The sequence below is a fragment of the Salmo salar genome, chromosome 12 (genome assembly GCF_965601325.2).
Source record: "Salmo salar chromosome 12, fSalSal1, whole genome shotgun sequence".
In the NCBI taxonomy this organism is placed as follows: domain Eukaryota; kingdom Metazoa; phylum Chordata; class Actinopteri; order Salmoniformes; family Salmonidae; genus Salmo; species Salmo salar.
In genome coordinates this window covers 65,143,563-65,168,062 of record NC_138302.1, presented here as the reverse complement: position 1 = coordinate 65,168,062, position 24,500 = coordinate 65,143,563, and the positions used below count along the sequence as shown (strand labels likewise).

The 24,500-nt window shown below is 42.9% G+C and overlaps 2 protein-coding genes across 7 annotated transcripts in view; one reads left to right on the top strand and one right to left on the bottom strand.

Annotated features, from left to right (window-relative positions):
• Positions 1–1,639: 1,639 nt before the first annotated feature.
• Positions 1,640–6,616, top strand: LOC106565475 (uncharacterized). Of its 2 annotated transcripts, none has more exons than XM_014132694.3 (3): positions 1,640–1,801; positions 4,637–4,739; positions 4,895–6,616. In XM_014132694.3, exon 3 carries the CDS (start codon positions 4,899–4,901, stop codon positions 5,835–5,837), a length of 939 nt encoding a protein of 312 aa, XP_013988169.2. In that variant the 5' UTR covers positions 1,640–1,801; positions 4,637–4,739; positions 4,895–4,898; the 3' UTR covers positions 5,838–6,616. The 2 variants fall into 2 exon arrangements, with proteins under 2 accessions (XP_013988169.2, XP_045547592.2); XM_045691636.2 differs by having other exon boundaries at positions 1,647–1,833.
• Positions 6,617–7,952: 1,336 nt separating this feature from the next.
• LOC106565474 (leucine-rich repeat neuronal protein 1-like) overlaps positions 7,953–24,500 on the bottom strand; it is a 42,670-nt gene continuing 26,122 nt past the window's right edge. For all 5 annotated transcript variants that reach the window (XM_014132690.3, XM_014132691.3, XM_014132689.3 and 2 more), the window contains one exon: positions 7,953–11,160. In XM_014132690.3, the coding sequence (XP_013988165.1) occupies positions 8,733–10,871 (2,139 nt within the window). In that variant the 5' untranslated portion in view covers positions 10,872–11,160 and the 3' untranslated portion in view covers positions 7,953–8,732. The remainder of the gene's footprint in view (positions 11,161–24,500) is intronic.

The following is a 24,500-nucleotide window of genomic DNA, read 5'->3' as shown; positions in this document are numbered from 1 at the left end:
TCATCGGCACCGTCAAGTAGGTCCTGTGGGACACAAGAAACATCAGGGTCTACTAAGAACAAACCATGGAATGAATGACCCTGAGGAGGAGGATCACAATCCTTCTCAGGGATCACGCCATCACAGAACTCCATAAAGACCCGGACCAGGCGAAGGAGGTACGGGGGGTGGCAAACTGGAAGGAAATCAACATCTATACCGCCCAGGCCAAGACAAACCCCAGACCTGTCCTCCGGTCTTCAGTGTCCAGTCAAACACCAGACCTTCACTCGGAGCGAGCTGACCACAGGGGAGTTCCACAATTGACCTCCGGGTCTAGGGCTTCCTTGAGTGGGTGCTTTCTCCTCAGGTTGTCCTTCCTCCCCTCTGCAGATGCAGCACCAGTCCCAGCACCAGACCCAGCACCAGACCACCAGACGAGGCGCAGAGGAGAGACCAAAGATCACACCTTCACCCTAGAGCGAGCATGCCACAGGGAAGTACCAACATTAACCTCTGGGTCTTAGGCTCCCTTGTGATTCTGCTTGCTCCTCAGGTTGTCTTTCTTCCCCTCTACAGATCCCGGCCCAACAACAGTTCCCGGCTCTTGGTTCCCAGTTCCTGTTCTCTTCCAGGCCCACAGTCCCAGCACCAGCACCAACCCCTGGTTTTCCAGCCCTGGTACCAGCACAATTTCCAACCCGGCCCCAACACAAACCTAGGTTTTCCCAGTCCCAGCCCCAACACCAGCACCAACCCTGGACAAAGCACCAACCAGCCACAACTGCCTTCTTCATCCAGCAAATGCCAGCTCAGACCCCCCCCCCCCCCCACCCATTTCGTGACAGAGAGCTGAGGTCATTCAGAACATCATATGTCATGTGAGGTGTTTATAATGGATGCTATTAAGTATTTATTACCACTAGCCTGGGTTTTTCAATTATCTTTATTCTTCTTTCATATTTGATGTAGTTATGTATAAACATGAGGTTATAACCCATTAATATATTAGCTTTTTCAATTATATAAAAATATTTATGCCTATATTATGTCAAAGCAAACATTACGTGTTGATGTGGTTTGCCTGTTGATATGGTGGAGCTCTTTTTCCCCACTCTCATTATTTATACCCCACATAAATGTTGATTGGTTAACACATATTTTGTATCCTTGCTTTTATTAAGATAGGTTAAATCTGAAAAAGATGTCATCCAATCAGCTAAAAGAGTGCCGGTATGTTACTGATCCATCGCCTGGCAGCATCTTGTCACATTTTCATGATCTAGTTTCACTGAATTTCTTGTGCAGGTCCACATGAGCATGTTGACTCACCCAACATATTGCAACCATAAAAACACAAAGATAGCACCTTATTTTACAGTACTGTTTCCACAGTTTTTTTACCTGTGGATACTTTCTGGTACTACTAAAAATGAATCACAATTGATAAACATCTGCTGCTTATTTCAATAGATCCAATGAAAACAAGGTCCATTTTTACTTTGAAATATCTCAGTAAGAACCTGATAACTACATACTGTAAAGTGCTGTCTACTGAGACAGCTCACCATGATAAACAAATAAGGACCGCCAAGAGACAGGTAAAACAGCTACCACTAGTGGCTGTTCAGGCGACATATTAATCTGATCTTCAGTTCTCAGGAAATGAAACTAGATTTCCTGTAAGTGGGATGTGGTTATGGGAATTAGGCTCAATAAATACAGCTACACACATACAATTTGGACATTTCATCAAGGACCTGCCATAAAGTAGTGGGGAGCCATTCACCGAAGGCAACCAATCTGAAATTCTACGAACAAAGTAAGTTACTGGGCTCTACCTTCGGCTGGCACGTAAGTTTGCAATTTCATAATGTAAAAACTGCGCACTGTAATGATGAGCGGCTTGACTCAACCCGGTACCCAGTGGGGCGGGCGGGTTTAGGGTCACAAAATAGAGACACTGGATATTTTAGATAGCCTTCTCGCTCATCTACCTGTTGATGGGCGGAAAGAGATGGTGGGTCTGATTCGGAGATTTCCAGGTTTGTTTTCTGATACCCCTACACGTACAAATTTAATAGAACACGATATTGACGTTGGAGATACTGACCCCATTCGTCAGCGGTTCTATAGTCTCTTTAGAGAAACTGCGTTGTCTGGATGCTGAGGTCAGGTACATGCTGGAGAGTGCGATAGCGGAGCATTCTTTCTCCAGTTGGGCTTCTCCCTGTATCTTGGTCAGTAAACCGGATGGGACAAACAGATTTTGTACGGACTACCGTAAGGGAAACAGTGTCACTAAGCCAGATTAATCAAGTCGGCGCAGCTAAGTTTGTGAGCAAATTTGACCTGTTAAAGGGCTATTGGCAGGTGCCACTGATGAGTAGGGCACGGGAAATCTCTGCGTTTATTACACCCTCTGGTCTGTACTCGTATTCGGTTATGAGTTTTGGCCTGCGTAATGCACCTGCCACTTTTCAGCGACTTATGAACAGGGTTGTCGCCGGTCTGGCCGGGTGCGCTGTTTATCTGGACGATGTAGTGATATATGCAGATACTTGGGAGGAACATTGTCCCGTATTCAAGCCTTGTTCGACCGCCTAGCTGCGGGTTGCCTCACGATCAATCTGGCTAAATGTGAGTTTGCTCAGGCGACCGTTACATACCTTCGAAAGGTGGTTAGGCAGGGTGAAGTGCGTCCTGTTTGGGCTAAGGTGGTAGCTATTGATGCTTTTCCACCACCAACTACTAAAAAGGAACTGATGCGTTTCTTGGGAATGATTGGTTATTACTGTAGTTTTTGTAGGAACTTCTCTACTGGGATTTGCTGAAAGCTAAGGCTGTTTATGTATGGTCTTGTCATTGTCAACAGGCTTTTGAAGATGCAAAGAGGTTGCTTACCTCAACTCCGGTGCTGGCTGCTCCTTGCGTGGATTTGTCATTTACCTTGCAGGTGGATGCTAGTCATGTGGGGGCAGGTTCAGTTTTGCAGCAAGCGAAAGTGTCTGGTGTTGAGAGGCCTGTTAGTTTCTTTTCCAAAAAGTTTAACCATTATCAGTTGAACTACTCGGTCATTGAAAAAGAAGCGCTAGCACTCATATGGACGACCCTCCCACTCTGTCTGCCGAATTCTTTTTTATGCATGCAAAACACTCACTTACACTACTGATTACTGATTACACACACCATTGTTAATTGTATTTAGTTTATTTAATAAATATTTTGTTATTCCTTGTCGCCACGTTGTCTCCCTTTTGTTACGAACTTCGAGCCGGTTCGTGACAAGTATAGCAGGTTGAGAGCTTCAATGCCCACCCCACACCCTGACCTAACCACATAGAGAAACAAACCCTCTCTCTCAGGTCAGGGCGTGACAGCACCGTACTTACAAATATAGTTTGGATTGTATACATGTATTGTAGTTTCACCTGACTGGTATTTTAGCAGGTAGAGTATGGAACTATGGAACAATCAGGGATGTGAGGGTATGAGGTTGAGTCCTTTAAAAGGCATGCTATTTTGAAAATGTATTTTATGTGAAACCACACTTTCTGCGCTGTTCAAATAATTTGGTTTATTTAGTATATTATATATGTCTGTCTTAAGCATCCTAAATAATGCCAGAGATTCCATTTGGAAAAATAGTAAACTTGAAGACAAAAAAGGGAAGATGCAAACGACTCCAACTTACCACTACGAAATAGAGTTTTGATGAAAACAATGGAGAAAAAAAAGTATATCTGATAATTCCAGTAATGCGCATTGTGAACAGATAATGAAGCCCTGTGTTATGAACCGTTTTTCAGCACAATTTGGGTGAACGCTCCAAAGCATTCAGAAAGCCTCGGTTTCCCATCACTAATGATCACCATCCACATGAGCGTGCCACCCGCCTTCAGGCCATGGATGAGGCATGCAATGACATCAACCCAGACCAGTGTCAGGCTTGCAATGCTAAACGTTTTTTCCCCAGGTGCATGAACAATGAAGGCATGCTTGATGCAAACTAGTGCCTACTAACTAGTTTCTTTCATTCATTTATTTTGTTTCATTTCATTTGTTACATTTGATTACTGTACACCTATGTTGTACATGTAATTATATCAGAAAAATGTAGTACATTTGTTGCATCAATGATTGTGGAAGATGTCATCAATGATCACACCTTTGATCACACATGGGATAGAAATGATGGACATTTTGTAGTACAACTGTATAGCCTAATGTGAAAACAGTGTAAAGTACTGTAATTTACTGTACTGTAGCATATTACTTTCAGCACTTCAAAGGGCAATTTAGAAAGAAGTATCTTGCATTGTTTGCTATTGGATTAGCTGGTTGTTGAAACAACTAAATTGAGAAGATATCATTATGTTGTATTTTGGTGATTAAACCAATTCCTTCATATTTCACAGCAAAGTCATATTTTCAATCAATGGTTGTGTGGTGAAAGATGTGGCCAAACAAAATTAATGCACAAGGAAAGGCTTTGAATGTGTTACCCGTTTTGTATTTAGAGTTTTGTAGATTCACCATATACTTGTGAAAATAGAACCAAAGCAATTGATTAAAAAATACAAAAATTACTGTTCTGTTTGGATACATACTGTTGTTCAGATACTTTTATTGAATGTCTGATTTAACTACTGTACAGGTAATTCACTCATTGTGGAGTGAGAAGAGCTATCTACATCTACCAGGCAGCAAGTCTTCCATCGCCTCCACCAATCAGCTATCTTCAAACTTGAAAAAAAAAGGTAGATCATGGTAGCAATGAAAATCTAATTCAAGAGTGAGTATGTGTGTGTGTGCCTGTATGAGTGCGCATGTGTGTGTGAGAGAGGCCTTATTTGTAGCCTCAGAGAAGAGAGTACAGAATTGAATGTTTATAAATGTGTTATTTCTTTCTTAGGGAAATGGAGCGTACTAATCCAAGAAATATAAAGGAGATTTATTTCAGTGGAGAGCATAGGAATATCACCACACTGAAAAATGAGGCGATCCTTTATACAAATGGGTACATTCATAAACCCATTCCACTATACCCAGAAGAACCTGAGTTTCACATATCCAAAGTGGCCCATGTCACCGAAGAATCTAAAATCGATGAAATCTTGGATTCAAATGGATTTAGGGGCAGGGATAGGAGTCTCCTGTGGTGGAGCCTAGCCATCGAGCATGATGATATCAGAGCTGCAGAAGACCGTTACCTGGAGAAGATCTTCCCAGACAGAACACCAGAGCAGAGAGAGGTGCAAAGAGAGAGAGGATCCTTCCTGAATCAGTTCACCACCTCACCTGCCTTTAGGCAGGCATCGCGTTATGGGAACTTCAGGTTCACTCTCAGTCTGTCTGATCTCCTGAAGATGTACAGAGAGCAGATATGTGGTGGAGAAAAGCCTGTCCTGAAAGTGTATGAAACCTCTGTCTACAAACTGGAGATAATGTACTCTGTGCTTGTTCACTCTCCAAGTGTGGATGAGTTTGAGGAGTACCCATTTCTTGGTGATGGTAGTGATGACGCTGTCTGTGGTTACAGGGAAAACGATGTAGAGGGGGAAGGAGAAGGACACATTGTCTGGCGAGCACAAGCCATGTCAGCAACACAAAAAGTTGGGTTAACCATAAATGACATGGACAAAATAGTAGAAACAGATGGTAATGTTTACAAAAAATATTACATGTGGGACCATGTGACCCTGGCGCTCCACCTGCCAGAAGGCCTGTTCCTAAAAGTTGATAGAGAGAATCTGATCAAAAACCTCACTGCTTGTGAGGTTGATGAACCGTTTCTTGGGGGTCATCGCCTGTCCCTCTTAGATGCCCAGACAAAAGTTCAGAGCTTAAACAACTAACTCTGGAACTGATTAACAAAATCAGTCAGGCAGGTTACATTAAATGTTTAAGGATACTCAATTAACAAAACATAAAACCATTATATTATGGTATACCATTAACCATTTTCCTTTTTTTTCTTTCTTTTTTGTACTCAAATTAACTTTTTAGGGGGAAATATTTGTCTCATTCAATATTTGTCTCATTCAATATTTGTCCCATTCATAATCAAATGTCATGCAAATGTAATACAATTTAAAACGCTTATGCCATATTTGTAAAAGCACCAGATGTCAGGACTTTGTATCACCCTATGTAGTGTGACGGTTTAAATCATTTAAGCATCTGTGCAGTTCTTATGAAGAAATTATAAATGCCTTATAAAGCCTTTTTAACTTGTTATTTTTGTGGGACCAAAATGATGTTGTGTTATGTATTTTTAGGTTACTGTGTCATATTGGGGTCATTTATGGTCACTAACAGATTTTGTGTGATGGGACTGCAGTGGCAGTATTTACCACTCATTCCCACTTTCCTCTATACATTTTTGCATGATGTATGTATATTACAGCTTTTTGTTTACACTCTTTGAGTCTCTGTATTGCTCCATAACTATGAGCATCATATAATATTTTCTCTCATCTAATTGAACACAAAAAAGAAGGTTTGAAATGAGAAGGTAGGGCTAATCAAATGAAATGCAAGATATGAACCGTTCTATTAACTGTTGTTTGTGTGCAAAGTTACCCATCAAATCCACACGGTTTGCCTTCTTTGGGAATAAATTATGTAAACGTCATCACAATATTTTCCTGTCATATGTTTCCCTCTTCTGTGTGGAAAAGTTTTATTACACCATTCTGTGACAAAAACAAACAGAAAACGTAATGTATCAGTAGAGCAGAGTTATCAACAGACTCCTACTCATACCCTCCCAGATGGAACCGTTCCAAAAAAAATCATATGGAAGAACTTTATATCTGCTGTTATATATCATTTGGATTTATTGAATAATCTTCATCTATTGTTTTCCTGAAAAATCACTCCTAGTCAAGTATTCAATTTTAGGGATTTCTGAGGCCTTAAAACATCCCCAGTCGCACATTAGTTCTCATGGTCATTTCTTAGTGCCCACTAGAGCTGTCTTGTAACACCCACTAGAGGGCAGCACAGACTCAGAAGTCTATTTGATACGGTGTATGAAAAATATTATCAAGCGCTGCACTGGTCTCTGTCATTTAGATCAGAGCAGTATTGGCTATTCTTCTTGCACCGTCAAGTCATAACCCCTCGCTTAACACATTGTCACCTCATCTACTACTTGCATGAAACTCACAGAGCAATACGACACCTATAAACAGACAGAAGGGGATTGATGGTGTGCCACTAGTGCATAGTACACAGGACACAGGCCTACATCAACAACCCACCACATCTACGACCTCCTGCTACCCTCAATCTGGTCATATCCATCTTCAGACCCTTCCTCACTTCCCCCTCACATCGTCTCTACAGGTATACTACTATTCTCTCTGAGATCTCCCCTGGCATATTAATAGCTGTTTCTCTCTGCATGTTCATAATGTGGGCGTTGTGAGAGGAGTGATTTAGTCAGACCAGGAGGGAACAGTACAAACACCATCTGTAGTCACATGTTAAGAGTCATGTGGAGTGAAGGTGGCATGTTGTATGATATTACCCCAGTTCCTTCACTAGTGAAACATTGATTGATGATGTGTAATGTGGTAATATAGTGGAATAACATGTTTATTCTCTCTCACTCTGATATAGTGTGCACACATGCACTCACTCACTCACGCACACGCAAACACACACGCAGAGCAGACTGAGAGGAGGGGTTAAGCTGACAAGATCTGTGCTCTCTGTATGGCTGATTAGACTCAGGGGAGAGGGCTCTGCTGCACAGTGTGAGTCTGAGCCGTGAGCTCCATGCTAAGATACTGCTTATATTCTGCTGAAGCACATTGGAGGTGAAGTGGAACCGTGTCCTCACGGAAAAATAACCAGAGCCAGGTGATCAGAGGTCAAACAGAGGTATAGTAACAGGTCATGGGCTGCACAATATCATTTCTACTGAGAAATTACTATAACAGCAGAAATAAATATGCAACAACTGATTGAGAGACATTTATATAAAACAAAGCAAAATGTTATTTATTTAAACTTCTTCCTCATATACAACATTTTGCATGTTAAAATCACAACAAAAGTAAGTGGTCAGCAACAGATTTTAGCAAATAAGAAAGAAATAATTCAGAGTAAATAAAAAAGCTACTACTGTACCTAGTTATGTTATCAAACATTCACATTTCTACCTTTACAGCACATTTATCAGCAAACTAATTCCAAAAAAAGAGTTTAAAATGATAGTTGATACAACATTACTGTACAATCGCTAGAGTTATTCAGTAGACAGTATTCGAAGTCTAATCCCCTTAGTCAGCTTTTAATTGAAGTCCATACAAACTCATTTACATTTCAGTGCACAACAGATTACCTGTTTTACAAAAAGAGAGAATAAGCACTGCAATCCCTAACAACATTGCCAGAGGAACCTTTACCTAGACTAATAGTACCTGCTGCATCATCAACAAGACAAAAAGCTGTGCTATCAAAAACGCATCACAGAAATAAAATTCAGCAACTAAAACAATCTGGAAGCTAGACACAGCTGCCATCTTGGAATAGTCCAAACGATAAAAGAGAAAAAGAGAGAGTCAAACAAAGGCGATACGCTATACTAATAAAAATCCTGTCCTTTATCACTCTGCCATGTGTTAGCAAAGCTGAAAAATACCCAAAAAAATTTTTTATGACTTTTATACGACTTTTGCACCAAAATGGCAAAAGTGTGTCTGTGTGCTGGTGGAGGGGTGGCCTGGGCCAGGCCCGCTTCACCACATGTAGTAGCTGCGTGTGGTGTCCACGGGGGAGGGCTTGCTCTCTGTACCGCCCTCCTTGTCCTTCTCACTGTCTGCCTCCCATAGGTTGATGAGGGGCGGGTAGAGCTCATTGAGGGGGATGGAGGAGGTCTTCTGCATGTACTTCTTCAGGGAGTGGTGGTAGTTCTTCCTCTTCCAGCGCCGGGCCACGTACACCCCCACAGTAGCCAGGCTGAGGAAGGCCAGCATGGTGGCCATGACGGCTAGCAGGGCGGCGCTAGGTCTCTGGTCCAACACGTCCAGGGTGAAGGTCACGCTGCGCGTGGTCACGTTGACACACGACTTGTGGGTCTGCAGGTGAATGTTGGACACAGTGAGGCACACCTCGTACTCGGTGGCCGGCTGCAGGTGGGTCAGGTTGTACTCGTGCACGTCAACGGGCACGCGTGCAGTGTAGGTGATGTGGGGGTTGTCAATCTTCATGGTGGCCGATGCCCACTTGAGGTTGGAGGTCATGACGTTGGAGTTGATCTTCCAGGAGACCAGAATGGAGTGGGATTCGGTCTGCTTGACGTAGATCTTCATCACCTCGGCGCTGTCCACCAGGGTGCCATTGACGCGGATGGTGGTGACGCGTGTGTCGGCGCCCTCTGTGTTCTGGGCTACGCAGGTGTAGCGACCTGAGTCCTCCACCTGGACGTGGGACAGTCGCAGGGTGCCCTCACTGCTCAGGTGGTACCGCTCCGACACCGTGTCCACCGTTATCTTGCTCCCCATAGGAGACACCCAGTATATCTCCGGCTCGGGCTCAGCCATAGCCCTGCAGTCCAGGCTGACACTCATGCCCAGCTCAAGACTCAGGTGGCTGGGGAAGGTGTCGTGGGAGATGAAGGGCAGGCACTGCTCTGGGGAGTCCTGCAGCTTCACCTCTCTGACCCGCTGGCCCCGGAGCTCGGGCGGCGAGGTACACAGCATAGCCAGGGGCTCCATGAAGCGCACGCTGGTCCTGTTGGAGCTCATCCATTGGATGACACAGTCGCAGCGCAGTGGGTTGCTGTGCAGGCTGATCTCGCGGAGGTTGGGCAGCGTCTCCACGGTGTGCTGGTAGACAGAGTTGAGGGCATTGTTGTTTAGCATCAGGCTCTCCAGGGAGGACACGTCCCTGAAGGCCGTCCGGTGCACGTAGGACAGCTTGGGGTTGTTAGTGGCCTCCAGCTTGGTCAGCTCAGGCAGGTTGTCCAGGGCGTAATGGTCGATGGATACCAGGTCAGCCATGTTGTTGATACCAAGCTCCTTCAGACGCAGCATGTTCCTGAAGTCTCCCTCATGGATCTTGTGCACTGGGTTCTTGTTCAGGTCCAGGAACTTCAGGTTGGGCACTTTCTGCAGGGCCAGCTGGGGCACCCGGACCAGCTTGTTGTCGTAGAAGGATAGGCTCTCCAGGTTATCCAGGCCCACCAGAGCATTCCCAGGAATGTCAGTGAGGTCCATACAGGCCAGGACCAGGCTCCTCAGGCTCCCCAGGGGCTTGAAGTTCATGTCCAGGATGCCAATGACAGGGTTCTCTCCGATCATCAGGATCTCCAGGTTGGGCGTTGCCTCGAACCAGCGGTTGTCAATAACCCGGAGCCTGTTGGAGTTGAGGTGGAGGCGCAGCAGGCTATGTAGACCAGAGAAAGCCCCGGGGGCGATGGTGCTGATCTGGTTGTGGTTGATGTAGAGCTCCTGTAGGTTGCTGAGGTCCTGCAGGCAGTGGTCAGGCAGCTGGCTAATCTGGTTCTCCTCCAGGTGAAGGGTGGTAAGCTGGTTCATGTTGGCCAGGCCCACAGCCTCCATTGTGCTGAAGTTGTTCTGGGACAGGTCCAGCTCCGTCAGGTTGAACAGGGCCTCTAGCTCCCCGCTGGTGTGGGCGATGGAGTTGCTCTGGAGCAGCAGCACCTGGGTGTCAGAAGACAGGTTGGAGGGGATTTGTGTCAGCCGCAGGTCGTTGCAGTCCACCGTGGCCGCCTCCCTGTAGGTGGACTGGGGGGTGAACCAGGGGCGCACCTCACACACACACAGCCGCGGGCACTCCCCACCCCGCACCAGGGGCAACAGCAGCCCCACACACAGCCATGCCAGCGGGGGCCAGAGGAGGGGGCTTGGAGCCATGTTGTCTGCTCTCTCTGTCTGGTCACACTGAACTTAGAGGAGAGGCAGGGTTCCTGAGGACAGCCTGGAGGATAGGTGTGGGGTCATGGGCATCAGTGTCCTCCCTGTACAGGCTTGTAGTGTTTTTTTTCTAGAGCTGCGGTCCATCCACAGTTAGTGTGAGAGTGCGAGCAGTCCGCGATGATTGCGAGTGTGTGTGCGTTTCAGAAGGGGGCCAGGGGATGTTCAGGGTTGTCCTCTTCCTCCACTCACGTGTTTTTCTCTCTTCTCACAATTCAGCTGAATAAGTCTGCAACACACAGAAACCAGGAGAGGTATTAGAAGTCTGCAACAATGGTGAATGCATTACATTGTTCCATTATCATCCCAGAAACAGATGGTGATTTAGATAAAGAATAGATATAGAGAGGGAGAGGGAGACTGCGAGATAGAGGGGGGCGGTGAGGGATTGAGAGTTCTCGGTGAGAGATAAAAGCCATAAAATATATCAGACAGTGAGTTGCACTTCATTAAACACAGCTGATATTGACAAGGCTTCCCAGCTAGCACATAACATTCTGAGAACCTCTTACATCTTGGTGAGAGCATGGTTGTTCTATAGTTATTTTGCATACAATCTTCCCACAACACTCTGGGGTACAAGATAGTTGCTTGGCTGTGGAACATCCTTAGCCCATTTAGGGACTTTTCAAAAAACATTATTTTCTTGGTATTTCATTACTTTAACAGAACGTTTCTTAAAAGTTCAAACATGGTTACATTTAAAATAAATGTAGGTTATGTTCCAGGAACGTTTGCCAACTGGTTTGACAATGGGAATGCTCTCAAATAGCTCAGAGACCATAACGAAACAATGTTCTTCTGTGGGAATTGTATTATTTCAGCATAACGTTTCCTCATGGTTCTATTTAAAGTCATGTTCTCAAATTGGACGTTAAGAAAACATTCCATAAAAACCACAAGAAAACTTCAGTTATGTTCAGAGAATTTTCTAAGAATGTTATTTAAAAACATATACCATTCTCAGCATTAACAACAACTCTTTCTATTATCTTGTTAACGATGCATTATGCAAAAATTGCTCCGCCATTTCCTGGTTGCTAAAATTCTAATAGTTCGCCTAATGTCACGTCCTGACCAGTATAAGGGTTATTTGTTATTGTAGTTTGGTCAGGACGTGGCAGAGGGTATTTTGTTTATGTGGTTCGGGGTGGTGATTTATGTAGTAGGGTGTTTGATTTATTATTTCCGGGTTATGGTCTATGTTCTATGTTTTGTATTTCTATGTTCTTTTTGGTTTGTTGTATTTCTGTTTAGGTTGATGGGGGGTTGGACTCTCAATTGGAGGCAGGTGCTTTCTCATTGCCTCTGATTGAGAGTCCTATATATGGGTAATTGTTTGTTTTGGTGTTGTGGGAGATTGTTTCTTGTTTTGCCTGTGTGAGCCTGACAAGACTGTTTTGTTGTTCGTGTGTGCTTCGTTTTTGTTATTTTGGTGTTCTCTTTATTTAAAATAAATATCAAGATGAGCATCCACATTCCTGCTGCGTATTGGTCCTCTATCCCCGACGACAACCGTTACACCTAATTTCAGTTTATGTGACAAAACCAACAAGTGTAGTGTAGAGAATTATTGTACCATCTAAACCGCTGTGAAATATATTTTTCATAACCAAAAATATTGCATTTTCAGCTGTTTGAAGCTGGTGTACAAAACCGAAAGAAAAAGCTGCAAAAATTAAACATAAGCACGGCAAGCATATAAATAACGCACATAGAACAGATTTGACTGTTAATAACCTCTTACATCTAGACGTTCCGCTAGCGGAACACCTGCTCCAATATCCAATGATGGGCGTGGCGCGAATTACAAATTCCTCAAATCCAAAAACTAAATTTTTCAAACATATGACTATTTTACACCATTTTAAAGACAAGACTCTCCTTTATCTAACCACACTGTCCGATTTCAAAAAGGCTTTACAGCGAAAGCAAAACATTAGATTATGTCAGCAGAGTACCCAGCCAGAAATAATCAGACACCCATTTTTCAAGCTAGCATATAATGTCACAAAAAACAAAACCACAGCTAAATGCAGCACTAACCTTTGATCTTCATCAGATGACACTCCTAGGACATTATGTTATACAATACATGCATGTTTTGTTCAATCAAGTTCATATTTATATCAAAAACCAGCTTTTTACATTAGCATGTGACGTTCAGAACTAGCATTCCCACCAAACACTTCCGGTGAATTTACTAAATTACTCACGATAAACGTTCACAAAAAACATAACAATTATTTTAAGAATTATAGATACAGAACTCCTTTATGCAATCGTTATGTCCGATTTTAAAATAGCTTTTCGGTGAAAGCACATTTTGCAATATTCTGAGTAGATAGCCCGGCCATCACAGGCTAGCTATTTTGACACCCACCAAGTTTGGTACTCACCAAACTCAGATTTACTATAAGAAAAATTGGATTACCTTTGCTGTTCTTCGTCAGAATGCACTCCCAGGACTTCTACTTCAATAACAAATGTTGGTTTGGTTCCAAATAATCCATAGTTATATCCAAATAGCGGCGTTTTGTTCGTGCGTTCAAGACACTATCCGAAGGGTAAAGAAGGGTGACGCGCCCGGGGCGTTTTGTGACAAATGTCAAAATATTCCATTACCGTACTTCGAAGCATGTCAAACGCTGTTTAAAATCCATTTTAATGCGATTTTTCTCGTAAAAAAGCGATAATATTCCGACCGGGAAAGCCTGTTTTCGTTCAAAGACGAAAAAATAAAAACATGGAGTTGTCTCGTACACGCGCCCCCAGTCTCATTGTTCTCAGATCGACCACTATCCAAATGCGCTACTGTTTTTCAGCCATGGCATGCAAAGTCATCATTCAACATTCTGGCGCCTTCTGAGAGCCTATGGGAGCGTTAGAAAATGTCACGTTACAGCAGAGATCCCCTGTTTTGGATAGAGATGATCAAGAAGGCCAAGAAATAGTCAGAGAGGGCGCTTCCTGTTTGGAATCTTCTCAGGTTTTGGCCTGCCAAATGAGTTCTGTTATACTCACAGACACCATTCAAACAGTTTTAGAAACTTTGGAGTGTTTTCTATCCAAAGCTAGTAATTATATGCATATTCTAGTTTCTGGGCAGGAGTAATAATCAGATTAAATCGGGTACGTTTTTTATCCGGCCATGAAAATACTGCCCCCTATCCATAACAAGTTAAACAGTCATCAGTAGCCGGCCTCCGCCCAGTACTCTGAACCTTACACGGAACCCAAACCGGCTGCGCGTGTGCGTCTCTTGCATAAATGTATTTTGTCCCCCTACATCAAACGCGATCACAACACGCAGGTTAAAATATCAAAACAAACTCTGAACCAATTACATTAATTTGGGAACAGGTCGAAAAGCATTAAACATTTATGGCAATTTGCTAGTTAGCTTGCACTTGCTAGCTAATTTGTCCTATTTAGCTAGATTGCTGTTGCTAGCTAATGTGTCCTGGGATATAAACATTGAGTTGTTATTTTACATGAAATGCACAAAGTCCTCTACTCCAACAATTAATCCACACATAAAACAGTCAACCGAATCGTTTCTAGTCATATCTCCTCCTCCCAGGCTTTTTCATCTTTGAACTTATATGGTGATTGGCATCTAAACATTCATAGTATTACTACACCGACCGGCAACTCAGTTCGTCTTTCAATCACCAACGTGGGTATAACCAATGAGGAGATGGCACGTGGGTACCTGCTTCTATAAACCAATGAGGAGATGGGAGAGGCAGGACTTGCAGCGCGATATGCATCAGAAATAGAAAGGAGTTCTATTTTAGCACTTGGCAATGCAGACGCTCGTTGACGCGCGCGAGCAGTGTGGGTGCAATATTTGAATAACTTAGATCTCAAAATTTATTTTGCAACGCTCGCACACGCAACGCGAGCGGTGTGGTCAGCCTATTAGACTGCTGCCCTATGTACATAGTCATTGAACACTATGTATATACTGTATTCATGTTATATAACTACTGCTGTACACACCTTTTCTATTCACATACTGTCCATATTGTCTATACATACCATTCACATACAGTACATATATACACTCAGTGGCCAGTTAATTAGATACATCCATCTAGTACTGGGTCGGACACCCCTTTGCTTCCAGAAAAGCCTGAATTATTCGGGGCTTGGAAATGTTGCTCAATTGGTATCAAGGAACCCAACGTGTGCCAGGAAAACCTTCCCCACACCATTACACCATCGCCACCAGCCTGTACCGTTGACATCAGGCAGGATGGGGCCATGGACTCTTAAGCCAAATCCTGACTCTGCCAGCAGCATTATGAAACAGGAAGCGGAATTCGTCGGACCAGGCTTTGTTTTTCCACTCCTCAATTGTCCAGAGTTGGTGATCACATGCTCACCGGATCCACTTCTTGTTTTTAGCTGATAGAAGAGGAACCCGTTGTGGTCATCTGCTATAATAACCAATCTTTTTCAAGGACCGACGAGTGCATTCCGTTCTGCACACCACTGTTATACGGAGCCGTTATTTGCCTGTTTGCAGCCCGTCTGTTAGCTTGAATGATTCTTGCCATTCTCCTTCGACCTCTCATCAACTAAATGTTTTTGCCCACAGGACTGCAGCTGACTTGATGTTTTTTGATTGTCAAACTATTTGTCGGTAAACCCTACACCCTATTGTGCATGAAAAGCCCAGGAGGCCGGCCGTTTCTGAGGTACTGGAACCAGTGTGCCTGGCTAGCACCGAAGATCATGCCACGCTCAAAGTCGCTTAGGTCACTTGTTTTGCCCAATCTAACATTCAATCGAACAGCAACTGAATGCCTTGATGCCTCTCTGCCTGCTTTATAAAGCAAACCACGGCCACGTGACTCATTGTCTTGTAGGAGTGAACCATTTTCGTGAACTGGGTGCTGTACCTAATAAACTGTCCACTGATTGTATATTTATATTCCGGACTCTGGTCTGGAAGGTAATTTCCTGAAATTCTATCAATTTTGCCATGGAGTGTTGTACTGGGTATTTAAAGGGTAACTGCACCTGCTGATTTGGCCTCAATTCTTGGCTTGCTTCTCAAGAAATGCTGGTGGCCATGACAGAAGCCAAATGTGAGTTGGCTTGGGGGTGTGGTTTGATATCTGTGTTTCTTGGATGTGTCCTTGCCATCACCAAGACACACCTATCTGTCAGACCTTTCCCGCAGCTGTTTCCCTCCACTCAATCATAACAAACAAACCTCCTGCAGGTTGAGTTCAATACAGTGAGTGAAAAAAGTATTTCATCCCCTGCTGATTTTGTATGTTTGCTCACCGACAAAGAAATGATCAGTCTATAATTTTAATGGTAGGTTTATTTCAACAGTGAGAGACAGAATAGCAACAAAAAAATCCAGAAAAACACATGTCAAAAATTTTATAAATTGATTTGCATTTTAATGAGGGAAATAAGTATTTGACCACTCTGCAAAACATGACTTAGTACTTGGTGGCAAAACCCTTGTTGGCAATCACAGAGGTCAGACATTTCTTGTAGTTGGCCACCAGGTTTGCACACATCTCAGGAGGGATTTTGTCCCACTCCTTTTGCAGATCTTCTCCAAGTCATTAAGGTTTCGAGGCTGACGTTTGGCAACTCGAACCTTCAGCTCCCTCCACAGATGGTCTATGGGATTAAGGTCTGGAGAATGGCTAGGCCACTCCAGAACCTTAATGTGCTTCTTCTTGAGCCACTCCTTTGTTGCCTTGGCTGTGTGTTTTGGGTCATTGTCATGCTGGAATACCCATCTACAACCCATTTTCAATGCCCTGGCTGAGGGAAGGAGGTTCTCACCCAAGATTTGACGGTACATGGCCCCGTCCATCGTCCCTTTGATGCGGTGAAGTTGTCCTGTCCCCTTAGCAGAAAAACACCCCCAAAGCATAATGTTTCCACCTCCATGTTTGACGGTGGGGATGGTGTTCTTGGGGTCATAGGCAGCGTTCCTCCTCCTCCAAACACGGCGAGTTGAGTTGATGTCAAAGAGCTCCATTTTGGTCTCATCTGACCACAACACATTCACCAGTTGTCCTCTGAATCATTCAGATGTTCATTGGCAAACTTCAGACGGGCATGTATATGTGCTTTCTTGAGCAGGGGGACCTTGCGGGCGCTGCAGGATTTCAGTCCTTCACAGCGTAGTGTGCTACCAATTGTTTTCTTGGTGACTATGGTCCCAGCTGCCTTGAGAACAGTTCTTTTGTGTTTCTTCCATTTGCGAATAACCGCACCAACTGTTGCCACCTTCTCACCAAGCTGCTTGGCGATGGTCTTGTAGCCCATTCCAGCCTTGTGTAGGTCTACAATCTTGTCCCTGACATCCTTGGAGAGCTCTTTGGTCTTGGCCATGGTGGAGAGTTTGGAATCTGATTGACTGCTTCTGTGGACAGGTGTCTTTTATACAGGTAACAAACTGAGATTAGGAGCACTCCCTTTAAGAGTGTGCTCCTAATCTAAACTCGTTACCTGTATAAAAGACACCTGGGAGCCAGAAATCTTTCTGATTCAGAGGGGGTCAAATACTTATTTCCCTCATTAAAATGCAAATCAATTTATAACATTTTTGACATGCGTTTTTCTGGATTCTTTGTTGTTATTCTGTCTCTCACTGTTCAAATAAACCTACCATTAAAATTATAGACTGATAATTTCTTTGTCAGTGGGCAAACCTACAAAATCAGCAGGGGATCAAATACTTTTTTCCCTCACTGTAACTACAGCCTGAATGTAAAATTGATTACATTTCGATATTTTTGTCACTCTCCTACACACAATATCTCATAATGTCAAAGTGGAATTGTGTTTTTCGTAATTTTTACACATTAATGAAAGGCTGGAATGTCTTGAGTCAATAAGTATTGATTTTGTTATGGCAAGCCTAAATATGTTCAGGAGTAAAAAGGTGCTTAGCAAGTAACATAATAAATTGCATGGACTCACTTTGTGTGCAATAATATTTTTTAACATGATATTTGAAGGACTCTCACATCTCTGTACCCCACACATACAATTATCTGTAAGGTCCCTCGGTCGAGCAGTGAATTTCAAACACAGATTCAATCACAAAGACCAGGAAGGTTTTCCAATGCCTCGTAAAGACGGGCACCTATTGGTAGATGGGCAAAAAAAGCAGACATTGAATATCCCTTTGTGCATGGGGAAGTTATTAATTACACTTTCAATGGTGTATCAATACACCCAGTCACTACAAAGATACAGGCATCCTTCCTAACTCAGTTGTCGGAGAGGAAGAAATCGCTCAGGGATTTCACCATGAGGCCAATGGTGACTTTAAAACAGTTACAGAGTTTGATGGCTGTGATAGGAGTAACTACAACAACATTGTAGTTATGCCACAATACTAACCTAGTAGACCGAGTAAAAAGAAGGAAGCCTGTACAGAATACAAATATTCCAAAACATGCATCCTGTTTGCAACAAGTCACTAAAGTAACACTGCAAAATATGTGGCAAAGCAATTTACTTTTTGTCCTGAATACAAAGTGTTATGTTTGGGGCAAATCCAAGACAACGTATTATTGAGTACCACTCTCCATATTTTCAAGCATAGTGGTGGCTGCATCCCGTTATGGGTATGCTTGTAATCGTTAAGGACTGGGGAGTTTTTCAGGATAAAAAATATATGTAAAGGAGCTAAGTACAGGCAAAATCCTGCTTTCCACCAGACACTGGGAGATGAATTAATCTTTCAGCAGGACAATAACCTAAAACACAAGGCCAAATCTATACTTGAGTTGCTTACCAAGAAGATACTGAATGTTCCTGAGTGGCTGAGTTACAGTTTTGACTTAAATCTCATTGAAAATCTATGGCAAGACCTGAAAATGGTTGTCTAGCAATGATGGACAACCAATTTGACAGAGCTTAAAGATGTTGTACATTCCAGGTGTGGAAAGCTCTTAGAAACTTACCCAGAAATACTCACAGCTGTAATTGCTGCCAAAGGTGATTCTACAAAGTATTGACTCAGGGGTGTGGGGATATTTCTGTATTGGAAATTTTTTTTAAATGCTAAAATGTCTAAAAACATGTTTTCATTTTGTTATTATGAGGTATTGTGTGTAGGTGGTTGAGAAAAAATCTGATTAATCCATTTTGAATTCAAGCTGTAACATAACAAAATGTACAATAAGTCAAGGGGTATGAATACTTTCTGAAGGCACTAAATGTATATTAGTAGATTAGAGAGAGGTAGACTAAATGTTTGATGCATATTTGATATGTATATTTGTTCCTATCAGAGGTGTATTGGATATGAACTCGGCCACTCTGATGTACAGTATTCTGTGTCTATCTCTTCAGAGATTACCTACATGTTACTCTCTCCCAGGGGAATATCTTCCTATGCTACCGGGCCGGCACAGTGACAGAGGAAGATCCTTTTGTTGTGGCAGCAGCAGCCAGTGCTCGCTGATATGACTGTGGGCACATTACTTACACAACCAGGGCGGGTAGAGAGAGGAAAAACGCTTGGCTCGACATCGTTTTAAAGGGAGACTCGATTTTCGAGACATGTCTCTGGAAAGCACCGGCAACACAGGTGGGTAGAAATCAATTAGAGGCCTGGAACCTCTGAGCTGTGACTTTGCCAGCACCGGGCTGGGCCCAGGGTGATGGGATGGATGTGGGTGGACGGGCAGGGCTGAGGCCAGCGTGTTGGTACTGGCAGGGCTGGTCTGACAGGTCTAGCCCCAGAGGACAGGGAGCATTCAGGAGCCCTTCACCGCCACCATGCTAGCGCCTCACATCTATTTCAGATGAGCCACTGGCACTGCTGCGGCCTCCCCTTTCCCCAACACATTTATGAGGTCCAATTATGGAAATGAAACACAGCAGTTTATTCTTCCTCTCCATTTAAACAGTCAATATGGGATCGTAAGGCCTGTCAGGGGGGAAATATGTTTTTCCTCTATCAGTTTGGTGCTGTCAGTGATAAGGGTATTTCCACTGTAGTGGTGAAATCCACTGTGCTGCTGTGAGAGTAGTGTTCTCAGCAGGTGACAGGTCAATGTAGGTATGATGGGGATGAACTACCATGTACAGTATGATCTGCACATGATCTATGACTATGCCTCTTCTCTGCCTGCCCTGCCTGGGGATATTCAAATCAGTGACAGTGGAAAATAACACTGCATTATCATAAACAGATATGACAGTGATGAGCACAGAGCAGGCCCTAGTAACTCCTATCCATTTGAGCGTATCAGAATATTTCTCACAAATGAAACCAAATCCATCTCTATCCAGGCTAATTTGTTTTCAATACTGGGGAAAAGGATGATTAAATCCCAGCCTTTTAGGCAAGGTGAAACACTTTGTATCTGTTCAGGCAGGATTCAAGTGGGTGAAGATATTACAGCTGAGGATGACAATATATCTCTTCAACCTGGAGGAATAATCAGCCTTCCATAACTCTCCTGGTCCTGTGTTCTCTGGGTCCTGCAGCTCCTACACTGAGAATAAATCCCAGTGTTCCTCAGCCTCCAGTCTAAGTCAGATACTCATAAAATAAGACATTTATCCTCAAAAACACACTCTGCACAGCCTGAAATGGTGTGTGTGTGTGTTTACACATCAAAACCTGACAACCATGTCTCTGAGTTTCAATATTAACATAGAACAGGTTTTGTTTGATTTCTCTCTTTTCTTTCATGTGTGATTTCTCATCTACATTCAGTGCAAATCTGGCAGAAACACAGAGCACGGGGATGTGTGCCTGACAGGAACTCACAGCTTTGATTCAGGATATTGCAGGTGTGGTATTTATACTGAGAACAAAAAAAAACGTAGTAATACAGAAAATATAACAGAATGTCAGTCCCAGTGTTTCATGTCTGCATATTTTAACAATGATAACGACATGGAATCTACATAACCATAACCCAACGCCTGATCAAAGGCCTATCTGCCAGTACAAATTCTCAATTCGTTTTTCTAGTCAGTGTGGGAGAAACAAGGTTCAGTACTATATACTGGATACAATATATGATGTGAAGTCCATTAGAGTATCCATTATCTGGTGAGTACCCTATTTTTATGGCTGTTACCGTGAGAAACTCCCATACCTCTTAGATACTGTTCCAATAGCCATGATGATCTATATCATTATTCAAGTAAAATGCCCCGGGCATACAGAGAGCCATCTCAGTGATTCATATACTGTGACTGAACTGGAACATTGGGGCTTTATATCCTCTTCCTCTTCTCAGGGCTCAGGGCCTGGGAATGGACAATCTAGAGATCTGAAAGTCATCTCTCCCCCTCTATCCATCCATCAACCTATCTAACCATCTATTCATCTACCTATCTACCTACCCATCTATCTGCAGTGAGAGAAAAAAGTATTTGATCCCCTGCTGATTTTGTACGTTTGCCCACTGACAAAGAAATTATCAGTCTATAATTTTAATGGTAGGTTTATTTGAACAGTGAGAGACAGAATAACAACAACAAAAAATCCAGAAAAACTAATGTCAAAAATGTTATAAATTGATTTGCATTTTAATGAGGGAAATAAGTATCTTATGAACAAACTATAGTTTTGGCAAGTCGGTGAGGACATCTACTTTGTGCATGACACAAGTCATTTTTCCAACAATTGTTTACAGACAGATTATTTCACTGTATCACAATTCCAGTGGGTCAGAAGTTTACATACACTAAGTTGATTGTGCCTTTAAACAGCTTTGAAAATTCCAGAAAATTATGTCATGGCTTTAGAAGCTTCTGATAGGCTAATTGACATCATATGAGTCAATTGGAGGTGTACCTGTGGATGTATTTCAAGGCCTACCTTCAAAATCAGTGCCTCTTTGCTTGACATCATAGGAAATCAAAAGAAAATCAGCCAAGACCTCAGAAAAAAAATTGTAGACCTCCACAAGTCTGGTTCAACCTAGGGACCAATTTCCAAATGCCTGAAGGTAACACGTTCATCTGTACAAACAATAGTACGCAAGTATAAACACCATGGGACCACGTAGCTGTCATACTGCTCAGGAAGGAGATGCGTACTGTCTCCTAGAGATGAATGTACTTTGGTGCAAAAAGTGCAAATCAATCCCAGAACCACAGCAAAGGACCTTGTGTAGATGCTGGAGGAAACAGGTACAAAAGTACAGTGAAGGGGAAAAAAGTATTTGATCCCCTGCTGAGGTTTATTTGAACAGTGAGAGACAGAATAACAAAAAAATCCAGAAAAACGCATGTCAAAAATGTTATAAATTGATTTGCATTTTAATGAGGGAAATAAGTATTTGACCCCTCTGCAAAACATGACTTAGTACTTGGTGGCAAAACCCTTGTTGGCAATCACAGAGGTCAGACGTTTCTTGTAGTTGGCCACCAGGTTTGCACACATCTCAGGAGGGATTTTGTCCCACTCCTCTTTGCAGATCTTCTCCAACTCTTACATCTAGGCGTTCCGCTAGCGGAACCCCTAGCCAACAGCCAATGGGATCGCATGGCGCAAAATACAAAAACCTCAAAAATCCAATCATTTCAATGTTTCAAACATACGACTATTTTACACCATTTGAAAGATAAACCTCTCCTGAATCCAACCACGTTGTCCGATTTCAAACAGGCTTTACAGCGAAAGCAAAACATTAGATTATGTTAGGAGAGTACATAGACCAAAATAACCACACAGCCATTTTCCAAGCAAGCATATATGTCAATAAAACCCAAAACACAGCTAAATGAAGCACTAACCTTTGATGATCTTTATCAGATGACACTCCTAGGACATTATGTTATACAATACATGTATGTTTTGTTCAATCAAGTTCATATTTATATCCAAAAACAGCTTTTTACATTGGCGCGTGATGTTCAGAAAATGTATTCCCACCAAAAACTTCCGTTGAATTTACAAAAATACTCATCATAAACGTTGACAAAATACATAACAATTATTTTAAGAATTATAGATAAAGAACTCCTTTATGCAATCGCTGTGTCAGATTTTAAAATAGCTTTTCGGCGAAAGCACATTTTTCAATATTCTGAGTACATAGCTCAGCCATCACGGCTAGCTATTCAGACACCCGCCAAGTTCGGGGCAACCTAAACTCAGAATTAGTATTAGAAATATTGTATTACATTTGCTGATTTTCGTCAGAATGCACTGCCAGGACTGCTACTTCCACAAGAAATGTTGTTTTTGTTCGAAATAATCCATAGTTATGTCAAAATACCTCCGTTTTGTTAGTGCATTCAGGTCACTATCCAAAGGGTAACGCGCGACCGCAATTCGAGACACAAAAAGTCTAAATGTTCCATTACCGTACTTAGAAGCATGTCAAACGCTGTTTAAAATAAATTTTTATGGTATTTTTAACGTGAAATTGCGATAATATTCCAACCGGACAATAGTGTATTCATTCAAGGAGGAAAAGAAAAAACAGCGTGCTCGCGGGAACGCGCATATCCAATCTCTTTGTCCTCAGGCAGACCACTCAGTAACTGAGCTCCTATACTCTGCCCAGAGACAGGAGAAGGCTCAATCCACTTTCTGAAGGCTTTAGACAGCCAATGGAAGCCTTAGAAAGTGCAACGTAACAGCACAGATACTGTAGTTTAGAAAGGGACTAGAAAGAAGAACATTTCTCAGATCCTACACTTCCTGGTTGACTTTTTCTCAGGTTTTTGCCTGCCATATGAGTTATGTTATACTCACAGACACCATTCAAACAGTTTTAGAAACTTCAGAGTGTTTTCTATCCAAATCTACTAATAGTATGCATATTCCCATTTCTGGGCAAGAGTAGTAACCAGTTTAAATTGGGTATGTTTTTTTCATCCAGCCGTGAAAATACTGCCCCCTATCCATATCAGGTTAAAGCTTCGAGGCTGACGTTTGGCAACTCGAACCTTCAGCTCCCTCCACAGATGTTCAATGGGATTAAGGTCTGGAGACTGGAAAGGCCACTCCAGGACCTTAATGTGCTTCTTCTTGAGCCACTCCTTTGTTGCCTTGGCTGTGTGTTTTGGGTCATTGTCATGCTGGAATACCCATCCACGACCCATTTTCAATGCCCTGGCTGAGGGAAGGAGGTTATCACCCAAGATTTGATGGCACATGGCCCCGTCCATTGTCCCTTTGATGCGGTGAAGTTGTCCTGTCCCCTTAGCGGAAAAACACCCCCAAAGCATAATGTTTCCACAACCATGTTTGACGGTGGGGATGGTGTTTTTGGGGTCATAGGCAGCATTCCTCCTCCTCCAAACACGGCGAGTTGAGTTGATGCCAAAGAGCTCCATTTTGGTCTCATCTGACCACAACACTTTCACCCAGTTGTCCTCTGAATCATTCAGATGTTCATTGGCAAATTTCAGATGGGCATGTATATGTGCTTTCTTGAGCAGGGGGACCTTGCGGGCGCTGCAGGATTTCAGTCCTTCACGGCGTAGTGTGTTGCCATTTGTTTTCTTGGTGACTATGGTCCCAGCTGCCTTGAGATCATTGACAAGATACTCCCGTGTAGTTCTGGGCTGATCGCTCACTGTTCTCATGATCAT